This window comes from Xenopus tropicalis, chromosome 7, assembly GCF_000004195.4.
Source record: "Xenopus tropicalis strain Nigerian chromosome 7, UCB_Xtro_10.0, whole genome shotgun sequence".
NCBI classification, from domain to species: Eukaryota; Metazoa; Chordata; class Amphibia; order Anura; family Pipidae; genus Xenopus; species Xenopus tropicalis.
In genome coordinates, this window is record NC_030683.2 from 107,962,555 (window position 1) to 107,982,041 (window position 19,487).

Here is a 19,487-nt window from a genome sequence, read left to right on the forward strand (position 1 = left end):
AAAGTATATTTTTATTAAAATTGTGTATTTATATGAAACAGGGATTTACATATAAGCTATTTTATGCAATACATTTTATAGAGACCTACATTGTTTGGAGGTATAGTTTTCCTTTAAGACCCCGGTATAAGCATGCACATCCCCTTTCCCCAATTATTGAATGAGACCCAGGTTAGATAGATAGATACGGAAGAATTCAACATACATGGGGTTAACTGGGAAGGGAAATGAGCCAAAGAAGTGGGTGGTGTAAAATAAAAGTGATTTCATGTCAGTGTTCTACATTGTTAGTAACACAAATGTCAAACCAATAGATTTTTTTTTTTTATAAACAATAAGCAGAATGTTTTTAAACACAAATCCTCTCTATGGGAGAGTTCTGCCCCAATAAATTGTGAATACAGCTCAACATAGTACAACATAACATAAGTTTATTGCAGTTTCTGTTCTCTTAATGGAATTATCTTTTTCTCTTCTAAGGTGGGCTCAAGTTATTTCTATAGATTTTATTAAACAGTAGCAATCTTCTAGACTGGAAAAATTATTTTAAATGGCACTATGCCCACTTACTTTTTTCCTTTTGTTTAATTTAAAAGAAGACTATGGAGAGAAAATTAAATGACTAAATGCTCATACCTTCAAGATCATTAGATTACCAGTTCACAAACAATCCCTGTACATAAACCCCCAAAAATCCACATATATCCCATATGCATACAGACTTGTCCCAACTCACACTTAATGGGCAGAACAGGAATAGATTCCATGTCTCCACATTCGGCTTCTAATATACTTTTAAAATTGTATAGAAAATTTATTGTAATGTATCCCAAGTGGGGTGGTATGGGTGGGACAGGGCATGGGCAAATATCACTCAAAGACTGGGAAGATTGTGCGCCTCTGAGTTCTGTGTTCCGACCCACGGCCCATGTGTTCTTTAGGAACAAGGTTGCATTCAGCTCATGAGCCTATATTGTGTCTCCAGCTCTGGAAATAATCTAGAAGACAAAGCAAATGGCAGATACATATGTGAGAATATAAGAGAACAATCAAATTCACAAAATCAAAATTATAAGTTTTAAAAATACTGAAAGTTGCTAATGAAGCGGCAGGGCCCAATCTGTAGAAATGACTATGTTAATTGTTTAAGTACATGGGACATAGATAATCATCCTGCTTAGTAAAAAATCACATTTTCAGAAGTTTTGCAGGAAAAATAAAGACTTGTATGTCTTTTAAGTGACTGGAAATATCCTATTAACAGAAACAAAACAATTACCTGGATTATTATCTGGGAGCGTTCCTCAAATGATTATACACATCATTATGGGAGAATTGAAGTTCCTGTTTATGTGAGAAATAGAAATAAATCTTAAACATGTATATACTTTTATATGTACTTTGCATTAAGGATATATTCTATAAGCTTTTTTGAACTGATGTTATAAGTATTTAACTATCCACACTATTATTATCCTTCATGTACAATATATAGCACTAATATATTCCACAGCACTTTACAGAGATTATACATCAGTGTCTGCCACAGTGGAGTTTACAATATATGGACCCTTTTACATTTACACACACTATAGTTTCATTAGGAGCCTGGGAGGAATCCAGAGTACAAATAGGCAGGGTCAGACCGGGCTGCTCCCTGTTACTGTTCCCCCGGGCACTGGTGTCCCCCCCGACGCGCTTCACTTGCGGGAGTGGCAGGGGGTAAGGGAGGATGTGGCCAGCAGGGGCACCTTGCGGGTTGTGGGTCCCTGGGTAGGCAGTCCTGGTGGGCCCTGCACCCCCCAATCTGACCCTGCAAATAGCAAACCTCTACACAGTTTTGGAAAACACAAAAGTCTGTGGCCCTAGCTGGAATGAAGCCAAGAACTCCAGTGGTTGTGGTGGAGCTAACCATTGCTCCAACGTGCTGCCTATGGACAGAAATAAATTTTAGAAGATGGCTGACAAACCATAATATCACTATATCTACACCACTTTGTGTGCTCAATGCATAGCCTCATTATGTTTACTCATTGCCTATATCCTGTTTAACATAATAAATAATTGCTGCCCTCCCTGACTATATCTGTCCTTGAGGCAGGAAGGACTGATCGACTCTGAGCGCAACTAAACTGAAATGTAAAGAGAGAATTTTTCCATTTGGACCTTTAATGAAAGGGGTTTTACACATAACTGACTGCTGGGAAATTTGCAGGACCCCTTATAATTCTTTTCACAAAAAAGTTAACATATATGTACAGAGATATTTAATTTGCAATAAAATACATATCAGTGTACCTGATAGCCGGATTCCTGGAGATTATTTCCAGCCATGTCCTCCTGTCAGAGAAACAATCCAATCCAATTAATTACAAATATGTGTGACAATCAGTTATAAATAGGGTTTTATGTGTCAGCAACAGACTCACATGATACTATATTATTTGTGAATCTGTTGTGTTTAATTGGCTTCCTTCATCACACACAGGATCAATATATTTTTTACCCTTTACCTGCCAAGCGGAGAATGGGGCAGCCTTTGGGCACCCTAGAGTCAAATGGAGCACTGCCTAAGGTGACAGCACTGTGGGCCCTGCACACTCCAATCTGACACTAATGATTTGTCGAAGTTTTACACTTCAGCCAATGAAAGAACTAGACACAACACAATTATGAAAGATGGTATAAATTGCCCCTTTTAACAGTTATTGCAGCTATTAGGTTTACAAGGGCACAGTATGGAGGCATCTCTTAAAAACCACAGATTTTATATAATGAAATGTGAAATGAGCTAAAACAAAACATTCCACTCTTAGTGAAGTCGTTTGCACATGGATAGAAAACTGGCTACAGGATCGGGTACAGAGGGTGGTTGTTAATGGCACATTCTCTACTTGGAATAAGGTTCTCAGTGGGGTCCCTCAGGGTTCTGTACTGGGTCCACTTTTGTTTAACTTGTTCATAAATGACTTAGGGGAGGGTATTATGAGTAATGTATCAGTGTTTGCAGATGACACAAAACTCTGCAGACCAGTCAATTCTATCCAGGATGTGACATCCTTGCAGCAGGATCCTGACCAACTGGCAATCTGGGCGGCTAAGTGGCAGATGAGATTTAATGTGGATAAATGTAAGGTCATGCACCTGGGATGTAAAAATATGCAAGCCCCGTATACCCTTAATGGGACTGCACTAGGCAAGTCCATAATGGAAAAGGACCTTGGAGTCCTTGTAGATAATAAACTTGGCTGTAGCAAGCAATGCCAGGCAGCAGCTGCAAGGGCAAACAAGGTTTTGAGCTGTATTAAAAGGGGTATAGATTCACGGGAGGAGGGGGTTATTCTTCCCCTTTACAGAGCGCTGGTAAGGCCCCATCTAGAATATGCTGTTCAGTTTTGGTCTCCAGTGCTCAAACGGGACATTATTGAGTTAGAGAGGGTCCAGAGAAGGGCAACTAAGCTGGTAAGGGGTATGGAAAGTCTCGGTTATGAAGAAAGACTGGCCAAGTTGGGTCTGTTTACACTGGAGAAGAGGCGCTTAAGAGGTGACATGATAACTATGTATAAATATATAAAGGGATCATATAATAACCTTTCTAATGCTTTATTTACCAGTAGGTCCTTCCAACGGACACGAGGGCACCCACTTCGTTTAGAAGAAGGGAGGTTCCATTTAAACATTCGGAAAGGATTTTTTACAGTGAGAGCTGTGAAGTTCTGGAATTCCCTCCCCGAATCAGTTGTACTGGCTGATACATTATATAACTTTAAGAAGGGGCTGGATGGATTCTTAGCAAGTGAGGGAATACAGGGTTATGGGAGATAGCTCTTAGTACTAGTTGATCCAGGGACTGGTCCGATTGCCATCTTGGAGTCAAGAAGGAATTTTTTCCCCTCTGCGGCAAATTAGAGAGGCTTCAGATGGGGTTTTTTGCCTTCCTCTGGATCAACTAGTAGTTAGGCAGGTTAGATATAGGCATTATGGTTGAACGTGATGGACGTATGTCTTTTTTCAACCCAACTTACTATGTTACTATGTTACTATGTAAGTTTTTTAGAGAAGCAAAAGAGATCAGATTGTACCTTTGATGCTGTGATGATACGATCATAATGGTTTGGTGCTTGGGCACCTGTATTCTCATACACAGGAATTGTGGGAGTTGGAACATCTGTAAAGAAGGAAAAAAGTGTGATTCAATATACAATGAAAATAAAAATAAAAATGGATGAAGGATGAGCCAAGCTATAAAATCATAACATCTGTCTCCTTTTTATGCTGGAGTTTTTGTGTGGTATTCCTGTGCCCGGAGAAAAGAAGGAGGGGGAAGGAAAATCACTCAGATGAACTTCAGCAAGCACTGGGCCGGGATACTAGGTAAGTTATTACAATCGCTAGGGGGTACCCGAGAGACTTGAGTTCTCCTATAAGGCCTTTGGATTGGTTGTATCTGCACTCTAATGATAATTGTGTCATCCTTCTCCCGGACTGAAGAAAGCTGTAATGTATGAATGCTAAATAAATCTGGGGGTGCATTGAAACATTGGGTGTGATTGCCCCTCACTAATTCAATCGATCGATGAGCCAAAGAATCATAGAGGAGTGGGGTAATATACTGCAGAGACAATTTATTAAAAAACTCTCCTAGGTACGTGTCTGGAATACAAAAACTCGCCTGAAGTTGCTCCTGGTAGCTTTAAGAGTTTCCAGTTTTTAAAATTCTGCTCTTAAAGGTAGCAATTGCCCTCTCTACACTAGCCATGCGCCCCCCCCAGGACCCCCTCTGCCCTATAATGGTAAGAACAAGAGTCCGAGGGGGGCGGCATAGCAGGAACCACCTCAGGCCCCAGAAATGTCCCTGCCTGAATATGTACAACAGATACTTACACAGTGACATTATGGGGCCCATTTATCAATGTACGATTGGTTACAATTAGAAAAAAAATCGTATTTTTTCTATGTTTTAGAACTGTGCGTATTTTCAGCAATTTTTTCAATAATTTCCGCTACTTTTTTGTGCTTTGCGACAATTTGTGTAACAATTTGTGCAACAAAATCGTATTTGTCACAACGAGTAAGAAAATTCATTATTCATTCAAGCTGCGGTATCGTGACTTTGCTTGGGCCAGGTTGGAGCTGCAGAGTGCCATTGAGCCCTATGGGAGACTTTCCTTGGGCCAGGTTGGAGCTGCAGAGTGCCATTGAGCCCTATGGGAGACTTTCCTTGGGCCAGGTTGGAGCTGCAGAGTGCCATTGAGCCCTATGGGAGACTTTCCTTGGGCCGGGTTGGAGCTGCAGAGTGCCATTGAGCCCTATGGGAGACTTTCCTTGGGCCGGGTTGGAGCTGCAGAGTGCCATTGAGCCCTATGGGAGACTTTCCTTGGGCCAGGTTGGAGCTGCAGAGTGCCATTGAGCCCTATGGGAGACTTTCCTTGGGCCGGGTTGGAGCTGCAGAATGCCATTGAGCCCTATGGGAGGCTTTCCTTGGGCCAGGTTGGAGCTGCAGAGTGCCATTGAGCCCTATGGGAGGCTTTCCTTGGGCCGGGTTAGAGCTGCAGAGTGCCATTGAGCCCTATGGGAGACTTTCCTTGGGCCGAGTTGGAGCTGCAGAGTGCCATTGAGCCCTATGGGAGACTTTCCTTGGGCCGGGTTAGAGCTGCAGAGTGCCATTGAGCCCTATGGGAGACTTTCCTTGGGCCGGGTTAGAGCTGCAGAGTGCCATTGAGCCCTATGGGAGACATTCCTTGGGCCAGGTTGGAGCTGCAGAGTGCCATTGAGCCCTATGGGAGACTTTCCTTGGGCCAGGTTGGAGCTGCAGAGTGCCATTGAGCCCTATGGGAGGCTTTCCTTGGGCCAGGTTGGAGCTGCAGAGTGCCATTGAGCCCTATGGGAGAGTTTCCTTGGGCCACGTTGGAGCTGCAGAGTGCCATTGAGCCCTATGGGAGAGTTTCCTTGGGCCAGGTTGGAGCTGCAGAGTGCCAATGAGCCCTATGGGAGACTTTCCTTGGGCCAGGTTGGAGCTGCAGGGTGCCATTGAGCCCTATGGGAGAGTTTCCTTGGGCCACGTTGGAGCTGCAGAGTGCCATTGAGTGCTATGGAAAGCCTTTCCAAATCATGCATTCAAGTTCGAAGTCAGAAAGGGTTTTGTGGCATTTACAATCGTTGCGATATGTAAATTTTTTTACTTTAGGATCGCCAATACGCTTACGATCATGTCAATATGAAAATTGCGTATGAAAGTTCCAAAATTTTCGTATTGCAATGAAAATAATTTTGTGACATTTTCGATGATCAGAAATGATCATATTTTGGGATTCCGATTCGTACATTGATGAATGGGCCCCTATATGTAGCTTTGGGTTTTTACTGAATGGAGAAGGTTACAGCAGCTGTATCTTGGCCATAGCTACACAAATACTGAACCCACATTTTTAAATTTCTTTGCTGCACGTCAACTGCATAAATGTGTGTTTTTAACCTGCCCTTAAATGTGTGGCTTAAGTAGATATCTGTAAGCATTTTAAAGAGCATTTTCCTATGGACCAGCACCCTGCAAAATAATAATTTCCTTTAAAAAGAAAAATATGCCGCCATTTAAATGTAAGGTCACAATTGATTTTACAATTTAATGCTAAATTAGTAAATTATTAAATGGTTATTTAAAAAAATAAAAATGAATTCATCCACTGCATCTTTACTTGGTGACCACAATCCACCCAGAGCTTTTACATTTCTTTGTAATTTCCATAACCTTTAGTCATTTCTTGTAGCTGCTTCACTTGCATAATTTCAAATACAGTGCATGAAAGATGTGAGATTCTATCCTTTTAACTCTTAATGGCATTCAATCATATCAAACAAATTCAATGTTTAGAGACATATAATTATATGAGAATGTTATATATTAGGTTTATAGTTATGGGCTCAGAAGACAATGTTGGGGAAGGTGCCATCACTAAGCACTCACTGTTGTTGTTCTTCTTGCGGAGAATGAAGATTACGGTGAGAGGTATCAGCGCTACAACAAACAGGGCAGCGATCACAATGCCGGCTATTGCACCAGGGGAGAGTTGGCTGCTACTGCTGCTGCTGGAACCTGAAACTTTGAGAGCAGAATATGAAATTGGGTGTTAATAGACACAATCTGGCACAGGGAACAAGAAAGACAACAATTTAAAAGTGATATCTCTAAGTGATATCTGTTATGGAGAATTCCCACTAGTGTGTGTGATTATTTTTCTTTAGGGTTAAAATTAAAAAAACTATTTGTGTATGATTACAGTTTTGTAGAAAATACAAGAGGATTGTGTTTCTAATATAGGTGCTAAATGATACCAATGTCGTTCTCTGCTGCAACCACAAGCAACCAATTAGTTGTTTTTTAATTATTTTATAATGATATTTGCAATGTTGCAATTTAGCTGATTTGCAAATAAACCAGCCCCCACATTTATGGCTACTCGATAGTGTCTTCTTGACAGCTGGTGGTGTTTGGGACTTCTTTCATTGTTTGTGACAGAAAGTACATAGCATCCTGCAGAATTGTTTTGTTCTGCTTTCATTGGCGCATTACATCCTTGCCCCTGTAATTCTCTGTCTTCATTAGATTTATAGGGGTCATTTATAAACACTGGGCAAATTCTCACCTGGGCAGTAACCAATAGCAACCAATCAGTGCTTTTTGTCAGCTGCACGTCCATCAAATTTAGTGGAAGGTGTGTAAACCATCTGGACAAAGTTTTTGGACACCCTTGCTATTTATTAGATTTGAATATTTAAACCACACCTATAATTGATGAGAAGGGTGCTGCTACATCAAAGATACTTATGTGCTTTCTGCTATGCGGCAATAGTTTGGGATGTTCTGTTCTGTTTCTGCACAATAACAGCCCCACAGAAAAAGTAAGGTCCATACAGAATTTGTTTGGTTAGATGGAAAGGGAGGACCTTGTGTGGCCTGCATAGAGTCTTGCTCTAAACTCAACTGAACACCTATGGCAGTGCTGTCCAACTTCTGTAGCACCGAGGGCCGGAATTTTTCCGGCCTCCGTGGTGGAGGGCCGATAATGGAAGCTAGTTTTGACCACTCCCCTTTTTAAAACCACACCCACTTGAAACCACACCTATGTTATCACATGACCATAGCCATATTAATGGTGGTAGTACAGCAAAAACCTGCCATACTCTGCCTTCTCTACCCTGCCTGTGTGTGCCATACTCTCTCTGCCCTACCCTGCCTGTGTGCACCATACTCTGCCTGCCCCACCCTGCCTGTGTGTGCCATACTCTCTCTGCCCTACCCTGCCTGTGTGTGCCATACTCTGCCTTCCCAACCCTGCCTGTGTGTGCGATACTCTGCCTTCCCTACCCTGCCTGTGTGTATGGCACACACAGGCAGCATAGGGAAGGCAGAGTATGGCACACACAGGCAGCCTACAGTGACAACATGCTGCCACTGCTCCTACAGTCTGCACAATAACTATATATTAAAAAACTTTTTAATTGCAGTGCCACCTCAGTATATGTTCTTTTTATAGTGTGCAGGGTTTATTTTTGGGTTTCTACTGTTCCTACAGTCTGAGGTGTGAACAGGTGAACAATGTGGGTGATTACAGCCTGAGCCTGAGGTTTGAACAATGCAGTGGATGAACAATGTAGGGATTAAAAGGGGATTACATTTTTAAACAATACAGGGGATTTATAGCCTGAATCTGAGGTGTTAACCATGCAGGGGGCCAGTACTGATACCATTTAAATCTTACACAACGGTAAGTTATCAAAGCAGCCAGACAGGTGGGGGTCCACACAGAGGGGGGTCGCGGGCCGCCAGTTGGACAGCATTGACCTATGGAATTTGTTGGAATAAAAGAACTCATCATCCAACATAATAGACAACTTCTTATGGAAGCAAATACCACCAACAATGTTCCAACATCCAGTGGAAACTTTCCCAGAAGAGTAGATGGTAAACCTTAAGAGCGCAACCTTAGTTAAGATTGAGAGGTTAGGTGAGTGTCCACGTAACTTTCATATTGTGTATATAAAAGGTGTGACCTGTTAAAAGTAAATCATACAAGCTGGGTCTAATTACAGCTCCCTTGTTTTTAAGGAACTTCTTAAAGTTAAATATGTGTGCCTTATTATTCTGGTAACATAAACTTGTTGTTTTGTGGACAATGAAAGCAGGCTAACAATAAAAAAAGATTTCATGCTGCAGGAACCCAATATCATTTATCCCTGTCATTTTTCCTTCTCTCTGTGTTTGTGACTGTATCTATATACCTGGGAATCTCACTGCAGATTAAGGGCAGTGGCAGACTGGAGATTAGTCGCCTTACGACAAATCTTCATTGTCGCGGGCAACTAATCTCCCTGCGATGCCTTCCCACCGGCTAGAAAGTAAATCGCCGGTGGGATGGCATATGCCTCACTGCAATGTCCCGAAGTTGCCCAAAGTTTCCTCTTAAGACAACTTTGGGCAACTTCTGGGCATCGCAGCGACGCACGTGCCACTGCCCTACAGGAGAGAGTTCCATAACCCCAGGTGGTCAGGATAAATGTCCCTCTGAAAGAGCTGTGAGCTTCATTACTCTACTGCCACATGGTTTAACTACAAATCCACATTTTATCACTCTAGTTCAGGCACTTACAGTGTCTAGCAATAAAAATGTTTTAAACTAACATTCTAAATTGTACCTGGAGTCACACTGACGTAAAAGGAGAATTTTGAGTTTCCCAAAAAATTTTCAGCTTCACATTCATAAATTCCACTTTCACTGGCAGTCACTGAAGATATCACCAGCTCTGATTTATAATCACTGGAAATGACTGAGATCTTTCCTCCATTGGTTAAAAAAGGGTGGTTAGAGTTAAGATGGAACCAGGAGAATGTTGCAGGAAGTGCCTGAATTCTGGGAGAAACAGTTCTGCTCCAGTCTAAGCTGACAGACATGGTGACATTTTCTCCTTCATTCACTGAAGAGACAGAGTTACTGGGTGACCCAAATGGAGTTCCTAAACAAAATAAATTAATTAAGTGTATACATTATTTCTAATAAAGAGACACAGTAGAGAGCATTGCAATAAAAGCTGTGCCATTCATTTAAGTAAATAATAACAAAGACTAGTGGGATGGTTGAGCATAAGAAACCATGGCACGGAATATAAGTATAATGACATTTATCATTGGCCCATGTACATCTCTTACCCATAATCATGGTGCTGGCCATATCCTGCCCCAATTGTGTACCCAAGCAGGTCAGTTCTGCCCCAGAGGAGATGACATTAAGGGGTACATTCCTAGTCACTGTATCCTGTGCTGTGTATCTGTTATTCTGAAATACCATGGTAACAGTTGCAGCAGGGTTGCCTCCGGGCCAAGAACAGCTCAGTCTCACTGTCTGATCCACTCTGGCTGCATTGCACTGAACATTTCCATCAGGAGACCCTGAGAAAGGGTAGAGAGATATAGGGGTTGATTCACTAAAGTGCGTTAAAACGAGCACTATTTATAGCATGTGTTAAAAATGTTATTGTGTCTTATTTTTTGTGACTTAACTTAACTCGATTCCCTAAAAGGACAGGTGTCATAATTTAGACGAGATGTTCTTTGCATTAATTAACTCGCAATGAGTGTTTTTCTTGCATTATTTCCCGCTGAGCGCGATATATTTCGCCGCTTGCTATATTAGCGCACGATTTAACACACGTAACCGTTACTTTCGGAAAACTACTTTTCTGAAAAATACCATTTCCCTGCAAACTGGCGGCTGCATCACTCTAGGGCCAACACAGACTTGAATAAATCCCACTGCAAAGTCCATATTGTGTTGCCAAAAGCTCACAAACCACAATTTTCTTTAAGTACCGCCTGCCCCAAGTAGGTGTTAATTTTCGCACAGACTAATGCGATATTTAGCACGTCAAGTACATAAGTACTGACTCATCATGACTTTGATGAGTCAGTACTTATTTACTGCGTGCTTTTTAACGCAAGAAAGCATACGATAAGCCTTATGGCACTTTAGTGACTCGGCCCCATAGTGTTAAGATTAAATGAATTAGAATACAACAGGACACATTTATGAATGAAGGGCATATAGCCATTTTTACAGCCTAAATGCTGTTACCTCAAGATGTGCTAATAGAGAAAGGGGGGCTCTATAATCTTTTACTGAGGAAATGTACTTCAGAGCTTCCAGTGCTAGGAAGGCAATTTAATAAGTTACAGAATAGACTTTAGTCACTCATAAGGAAGTTGATACAAATAATAAAGACAGAGGGAACACAGTCTTACATTGCTTTAGTATTTATGTATATATGACTTGAAAGAATCCATATAATCCACTTAATTAATAACTTATTTTAAATTGTAGTGGCAAAATTTGACACTTCCAGATGAAAAGGATGTGCTCAATATCACTCTCTGGGGGGTATTAGTTGCTCTGATTATTTAGCAAGTTAAAAAATGTTATCTGTCAATGCACAATGTTGAGTGCAGGCTTTTAGATTGGTTGGTATTGCTATACAAAGAAGAACCCATGCAGCAGAGTTGCCAGTGGTGTGGGGGCAGTTCTGCAGTTGATCCTAAAGCTATAACTCTCAGAATATCTTGGGGGCCTGCTGAGAGTTGTAGTACAATTCACCCATATGTATATTATGTATGAGGTTAATGCAACATTCTGAATATGTGTCTGTAGTGACTTCCCAGCTGGACTGGGCACAGAGGGCAGGGAATTATTAGCCATCCTAGTAACTGGAGAGGGGGCAAAGGGCATGGCTAGTGATTATAAACTTTAAAAAGGCATGTTTTCCCAAATATACTTTTTATTTTTTTTCATTTGTTGTGCTATTTTTGGGCTACTTTCAAAGTGACTTTTGGCTAGTTTTGGGCTGGTTTTAGAACTGACTTTGGCTAGTTTGGAACAATAAATCTGGCAACCCTGCCATGCAGTAATACGCATCCCATAATACTTACAGCCAAGGCTGAGAGTCAGGGGGCTGCTGGTCTCACTATTCAAACTGTTAGAGGCAGTGCAGGTAAAGAATCCATTGTCTGTTCTCTCCACAGGGCTGATAATGAGGCTGGAGTTGGAATCCATTAAGTGATACCTGGGGTTTGTGGGTAATGGTGCCCCATCCAGGTGCCAGGAGAAGGTGACATTAGTGCCAAGAGCTGAACATGTGAGTCTCACTGAATCCTTCCCTGCCCACAGTAGCCCAGAAGATGCGTTACTGCTCAGTGCCACCCCAAGTACACGTCCTGTCAACAAAAGAATAACATAATAGTTACATTATTTATGGCAATGCTATATTTGTTGAGACAAAATTTTCCATTAATTAGATATCAAGCCATTATAGATGGGCACATTAATAAAGCAAATAAAATTAATATGTAGCTGACAAAACTAAACTACAGTTCACCCGAGGGAAACTCCTAAGTGCTCCACCCACTTGTATATTTATCAAAGGGGGAAAATAAAGCTGGCTCTATGGTCATACCCTGATAAATATGACCCTAAAAATCCTGTGCAAGTGAATAGACAGCTTTTCCCTTTGGTAAACTATGGTGAATGCTGGAACTCATATCCCCATATCATTCTCTTACACACTATAGGCATCATCATTTTCCTGTCCCTCTTGATTTTAAACCTGTTTTCTATCACAGTTGTCTAATGTCTGCCTTTGGATTATCTGCCTAGCATCTAGAACCCAGGGTAAAAGTAATGATCCTGCATCATATGGAATTCCAGTGATGCCCCGGGCAATTGGGCTTCCTTTTCAGATGCAGTGGTTTTCCCAGTCTGAGCGCAATTCAGGGTCATTGCTGGCCTTTCAAACAAATCTTTTAGCTTCCCTCTACTCAGTGGTTACAATATATGCAGGTACAAAAAAATCTAACAATACAAAATAATAGAGAAACTATCCAAATATCTCAAAACAACAGTAGAACAAATAATATGAGGATCCACAAAGGGACTAATATCTTTGCTTTATGCTAGTCTGCATGATAAATTGTTCAACAACCCCCTAGAGAACCTAAGGGAAAAATGGGAAGCAGACCTGGGTATGCTAGATGATGATGGCTGGGATGAAACACTAACTTTCTTAACGCCCATATTCTGTTGGACTCGCTGCAATCTGGTTTTCGGCCTGCGTGCCTCTAAAGGTGGGATTAGAAACATTAGTACAGAAAGTACAATTTCTGGTTAAAGGGGACCTGTTACACAGACATAAAAATATGTAAAATATCCAAAAATATTCCAAAATATCTGGAAGGCATTGGTAGTCAACAGTGTCAAAGGCTATGGCCAGCTCTAAAAGTATAAAAACAGTTTCTATTGAGTGTACTGGATGAAAGTCAGATTTCAGGTGGGCAACATGTGTGTGAGTTGGGAGTAGGAAGCTGGACCAGATGGTTGTAAACAAGCCTTTCCACATTTTGGAAATTTTTGGTAGGACAGTCTCAATCAAGGCTAGGTTTTTTTTGTAAGGATGGGTGGTGATTTGTGCTTGTTTGATGAAAGAGTTGAAAAGAGTTCCAGACCAAGTTGGCAGATTATTGGCCTGTGTATGTGGGTCTTCAAATGGGCCTGTCTGACCAATATCTTGTTGAAAATGGGACAGCTATTGACTGGGCAGGTTTAAAAATTCTATTGGAGCAAGGGCAGCAACTGCCTGCATTCCCATTGTTCTGATCCAATCGTTTGGCCCTCAGGGTGGGTATTTTGCGAAAAGATCTGTTCGTTTGACAATCTCATATGATCAGCTTGTAGTAAGCAGTTGATTTAAAATTGTTCCTCACAAGTTTTACCTATTCTTGGCTATGTGATATAAGAACAGCAATTAAGCAATTAACAGGAGCAAGATTTGATAATAGAATGGAAATAAAAGCCCATTAAAAATTGCAAGTAGGTGGCTTATTTTAAGAACTGCCGAAGAGAAAGAGTTTCAGACACGATTTGGCAAAAACAGAACATACCCCCAGAAATCAATATATAGCTCATAAGGATGGCCACTTTCTGAATTTAGTCTTTACCAAAAATCTGTCACTTTCTGATTTTAACAGTGTCCCCTTCCCCTTTAACAGTGTCCCCTTCCCCATCACCTGGTTACATTTTCTCTCTCTCACTCTCTTTTCTCACTCTCCCTCCCAACCTGCTCCTCCCCCACTGTATTAATTCGAAATACACATGACATAGACCTCTCATCCTTAGCTCACTCTTTCAGGTCCAGTCTTTCCTCCTTTAACGAGATGTCAGACCCTGATACCCTGGTTAGCGAGTACAACAGTATACTAGCCTCCACCATTGACTCATTTGCACCCCTTCAGCCCAAGCGTACTTGAGCTCATAACCCACGCCCCTGGCTGAATGTATACACCAAATTCTTATGCTCCTGTGCGAGGTTTGAGGAACGTATGTGGAGGAAATCCCGTACACAAGCAGACTTTATCCATTATAAATTGTCCTGCCTCAACTCTGCCTTGTCAAAGGCTAAACAGAAATACTACAGTACCCTTATAAACAATAATAAATCCATGGAGGGGTCGCAGACTCTCTAAATGTAAAGTTACATTATTTTTCCTGACCCATACAAGCATAATGAAATCAAATCACCAGTCCAGAGAAAATCCTTTATACATAATGAGCTGCCACTTATCTCACAACCTAACAGGCTGCAACTGTGGGAAGGGATAAGTTTACATATACAGAGAACATGTCAGTGGACTGGTGTGAATAGTGCAAGGCACATTTATGGAGGATTGATGTAAGTACCTTTGTGGAAAATGCTTTAAAGCTTACCATTTTTACATACATTTTAGCACTTAAGGTAAAAAAAAGAACAATGTGGCATGGGTACGGCCGACCAATAATTGACTTGCGCTATTCAGCAGCTGAATATTTGTGGCATTGTAGCTTTAAGGAGCTGGATTGCCCATGGCTGGAATGTATTCAGAGAAAATGGAGAGCTTGTTTGGTGCAGTCAACAAGAAGGACTAGCTGAGGTATTAAATGAAAACAGACTTGTCAAGAGAGTTCAGAAGAGACTGAAAATGGGGCTAATGGTTCACTTTGTTACCAGATTTAGAAGACATAAAGAATGCAATCTAAATAGACCCCAACACCCATGCTTCCAGTCTCAACAAAAAATGTTCCCTATTGAAATGTGTGCTGAATTCTCCATAATGCATATACTGTGTGAATCAGATTCTGGATTTATTATTATTATTATTGTTAACATTTATTTATAAAGCGCCAACATATTCCGCAGCACTGTACAATAAGTGGGTTTCATACATTGGACATACAGAGTAACATATAAAGCAACCAATAACCGATACAAGAGGTGAAGCGAGCCCTGCCCAAAAGAGCTTACAATCTACAAGGAGAAAGGGTTGAGACACAAGGTGTGTGAATGGGCATGACCAGAGTTGTGAGAGGTGTGGCAAAGGGTATTGCTATTAGCAGCACACTGAGGTTATGTTACACTAGATTAGGGTAAGCTTCATTATGGACTGGAGTGGGGACAGTCTTTGGAGGGGAAGGCCAATTAATAGGGAGTTACAGTAGTCCAGGCGAGATATTATAAGAGAGTGAATCAGAATTTTTGCAGCATCTTGGGTGATAAATGATTGTAGTTTGGAAATATTTCTTAGGTGAAAGTGACATGATTTGACTGGATATGAGGAGTGAAGGACAGGGCAGAATCAAGGATAACCCCATGGGGAAGATGAGTATTTCAGCATGCATTTCTCTATTTTTTGTATGCTCATGCATTGAGACATAAAACATCAAATAAAAAAATTGCATGAATGGACAGGATTATACCACTTACACTAGCTCTCAGTACTATGCACTGTTTCTTGCCTCACCCACTTTTGTTTTCACATCACTATGTCTTTGGACCTCAGTTCTATTGGCCACCTGCCTTCCTTTCTTTAAAATGTCTATGTAGCACATGCCTATATAAAACAACATACCTATGACTGTTAGACTGAGCGGCTGGCTGGTGTTACTGCTGACAGAGTTCTCTATTTTACAGGTGTATGTCCCAGTGTCACTCATCATGATTGGCTGGAAGTACAGGAAGTCTTTGTCACAGGTCACATAGGGCTGGGAGCAGGCAGTCACTCCATCTTTGTAAAAAGTGTAACTAACCACATTCTGGCCCCCAGCGTCACAATGGAGGGACACGATGGTGCCATTAACTGGATAAGCATTGCCATTAGTGGTAGATACATTCACTTTCAGAGTTGGAGAGGTAAGAGGACCTAAAGGACAAAGACAAAATCTTCAATAAGTCAGTAATACTTTACTCTTTTTTTAGTTTTTGCCTTTCTAGACCTCAACCACCATGCTCTTATAGGGTTAAAGCATAAAAAAGCATAATATAGGATGGTGAAATACATATTTCATTTGATTTATCTCTAGAGTGCCAGACTGAAATCAGGGGTTAGCAATATTTCATAAAAAGTATTTATGGTTGAAAGTACAGGTATGGGATCCGTTATCCGGAAACCCATTATCCAGTAAGTTCCTTATTACGGCAAAGGCCATCTCCCATAGACTTCATTATAAGAAAATAATTCTAATTTTTAAAAATGATTTCTTTTTTCTCTGTAATAATAAAACAGTACCTTGTACTTGATCCCAACTAAGATATAATTAATCTTTATTGAAGGCTGAATGGTCCTATTGGGTTTAAATTATGTTTAAATGATTCTTTAGTAGACTTAAGGTATGGAGATCCAAATTACGGAAAGATCCCTTATCCAGAAAGCCATGGGTCCGGAACATTCTGTATAACAGGTCCCATACCTGTACTGATAGTGGGTCACTTGCCCTGTTTTTTTTTTATTTGCTCAAGAAAATCAGATGGTAACTAAGTACTATGTGGGATTCTCATAGCCAGGTGGTACTGACACTAATAAAAGATACAACACTCTTACCTTTGCTGAGATGAACTGCAAGCTAATCTTTTAGTTAGCATAATAAATTACTTTTATGCTTCAGCCAGCCTTCATCCTTAATCAATAGGCAAAAGGGGCACTTGTTCATACAAGGACAGATAAGGAGACTAGTCACCCAGAATAAATCTCCTCTATTGAGGGTGACTAACCTCTTCCAAATGCCTTCTCACTGGAGATAATGTAAATTTGATTTGGGAAATCTTGGACATCACTTCAGCTTTCCGAAGTCACCCAAAGTTTCCTGACAAGGCAACTTCGTGCAACTCCAGAAAGCTGAAGTAACGCATATATTTTTCCACTGCCGATTTACATTATTGCCGGTGGGAAGGCATTTGGAGGAGATAAGCTGCCCATGACAGAGATTTATCCCAGGCAACTAATCTCCCCTTCAGTAATAGCCCTCAAGTATAATAACTTTAGGACAAAGCATTTCCCAGACTCCCCATTTAATTTTTAGTGATTAGGGTTAAAAATATTTTTTTGAAAAAAAATACTGTCTTCCTATATATTTATCTTTCCTTTAAAAAGTCAGAGTTTTCTTAGTATATCCAGGTATTTCCAGGCATATCCAGGATTAACTGTTTCTGTCTAGTAGCCATGTGTGTTACCCTAGGAGATAAACAAATATGTTCCTTGCATACATCTGATTTTGGCATTATGCAAAGATTTAAATACTATTTAATAATTTCATAATAACAGTGTAAGTAAAGTTTATTTTGCTCAACTAACACAATAAAATAGTATTTGGAATGATCCTCCTTAAATAAAGCAATATAATTTGGGTTGGCCAGCTGTGGGAGACAAACTGTTGCCATAAATAACAGGCATCTATCCGCTAGCACTCTCCATGCCGATGCCATTACGTTCTCACACTTTAACTTTTCTCTAGTACCTGCAATTACTTGTTATTACTGCCATTATGATTCATGCTGATTTATTGCTGCTTTACCTTTATATAAAGTCTTTCATAATTTCCCTTTTACTTGTCACAAATGAAATTCTACTCCTTTGTCCATATCTGTGTCCCTTTCTGGTTTTACACTCCATAATAGATAATAGGCACACTTTTATTGAACCTTATCAGCCCACTCTAAGAATGACAGAGTGAAAGCAAAGTGTCCCACATTTTTATTTGTCTAACAAGTCTACACGTAAAATAAATACATGTTAGCCAGTGACTTTAGAAGGGGCCATATGGGACATAACTGCTCAGTTAGTTTGCTTTTGATCCTGACCTGCGTGCTTAGCAAAATAACTGAACAGTTATGTTCCATATGGCCCCCTTCAAATCACTGACCTTCAAAATCACTGACTGACTAACAGGTAAGAGAGGGATGCAGGTTAGAGAAATATAAAGGAGAAAGTAGAGTTCCGGCTATAACATTAGACATCTGCTCACTCCTGCCTTTATAGATTACATTTTTTGCTAATTAACTACATTTTTAATTTTGCATAGCCTGTCTGACTGCCCAATTTTGTTTTTACATTGAGCAGTTCCTTTAAGGGCAACCTGAACATTATTACATTAATTGCGTGAAAAATCAGGTGTCAGTACTTACTGTGAACAGTGAGATTAACAGACCCCTGTTGTTGTGCTCCAGTGTCCACATTGATTACAGAGAGTGTGTATTGCCCTGTATCTGCATCAGTGAGACTGTCCAGCTGGAGAGTTGTGTTCTCATATAGGGTGCATCTGCCTCTGTAGGCACCATAATAGATGGGAGGGATACCCGGCTGGGCAGATACTATCAGAGTGTTGGTACCAAATCTCCATTGTACTTCACGCTGTGCGGGCAGATTTAGCTTCACAGTGAGATATACAGATTTTCCCAACTCCCCTGACTCCAGCAAACAACATACAGGGCCTGTGGGAAGAAAAGGTAAAGCTTGAGTGTCCAGATAATTAGTAACTTAGTGCTGACTCCTGGAACCTGTCTCTGGCCCTCTCACTTCAGATATATTATTATAACAGAATAATGATCTGTCAGTGTCCCACTATGGCCCTCACCTGTGACAGCCAGGAGCAGCAGGACCCAGACGGGCAGGTACTGGTAGGCTCCCATCAGTGCGGTGTCGGTGCTACAGTCTGAGCTCTGTGTGTGTCTGTGCGTCTCACTCACTCTGCCTGTCACTCTCACCCTGTACTTTCACTTTGTCCCTCTATAGGGAAGTGACTTGGGACTGAGCAGCACAGTAACATAGTAAGTTAGGTTAAAAAAGACACATGTCCATCAAGTTCATCCTTTTATGTTTATATGAGAAACCTGCCCAATTACTAGTTTATCCAGAGGAAGGCAAAAAAAAAACCTTCCAAAGCCCCTAAAAGTTTCTTAAGAGGGGGAAAAAAATGCAGACCAATGCCTGAATCAACTTGGTAATCAGCTTGAAAAAGGAACTAAACTGTTCTGAAAGCTTGCTATGGTTATCTTAGTTTTTTATTTCAAAAGGGTTACCCTGGGACCCACAACCCTGTATTCCCTCACTTGCTAAAAAGCCATCCAGATTTACTTACCTACGA

The 19,487-nt window shown here is 40.8% G+C and overlaps 2 protein-coding genes across 2 annotated transcripts; both read right to left on the minus strand.

The window, feature by feature from the left end:
• Positions 1-646: 646 nt before the first annotated feature.
• Positions 647-12,257, minus strand: LOC105945879 (carcinoembryonic antigen-related cell adhesion molecule 1-like). The gene is made up of 8 exons (XM_031905632.1): positions 11,975-12,257; positions 10,205-10,444; positions 9,694-10,011; positions 6,965-7,093; positions 4,083-4,168; positions 2,299-2,340; positions 1,280-1,344; positions 647-998 (listed from the first exon to the last, which is right to left on the minus strand). The coding sequence occupies exons 1-7, from the start codon at positions 12,096-12,098 to the stop codon at positions 1,288-1,290; spliced, it is 996 nt and encodes a 331-aa protein (XP_031761492.1). The 5' UTR covers positions 12,099-12,257; the 3' UTR covers positions 647-998; positions 1,280-1,287.
• Positions 12,258-13,205: 948 nt separating this feature from the next.
• LOC116412374 (hepatocyte cell adhesion molecule-like) lies at positions 13,206-19,032 on the minus strand. Its single transcript, XM_031906533.1, has 4 exons — positions 18,978-19,032; positions 18,529-18,834; positions 15,980-16,270; positions 13,206-13,216 (listed from the first exon to the last, which is right to left on the minus strand). Exons 1-4 carry the CDS (start codon positions 19,030-19,032, stop codon positions 13,206-13,208), a joined length of 663 nt encoding a protein of 220 aa, XP_031762393.1.
• Positions 19,033-19,487: the final 455 nt, after the last annotated feature.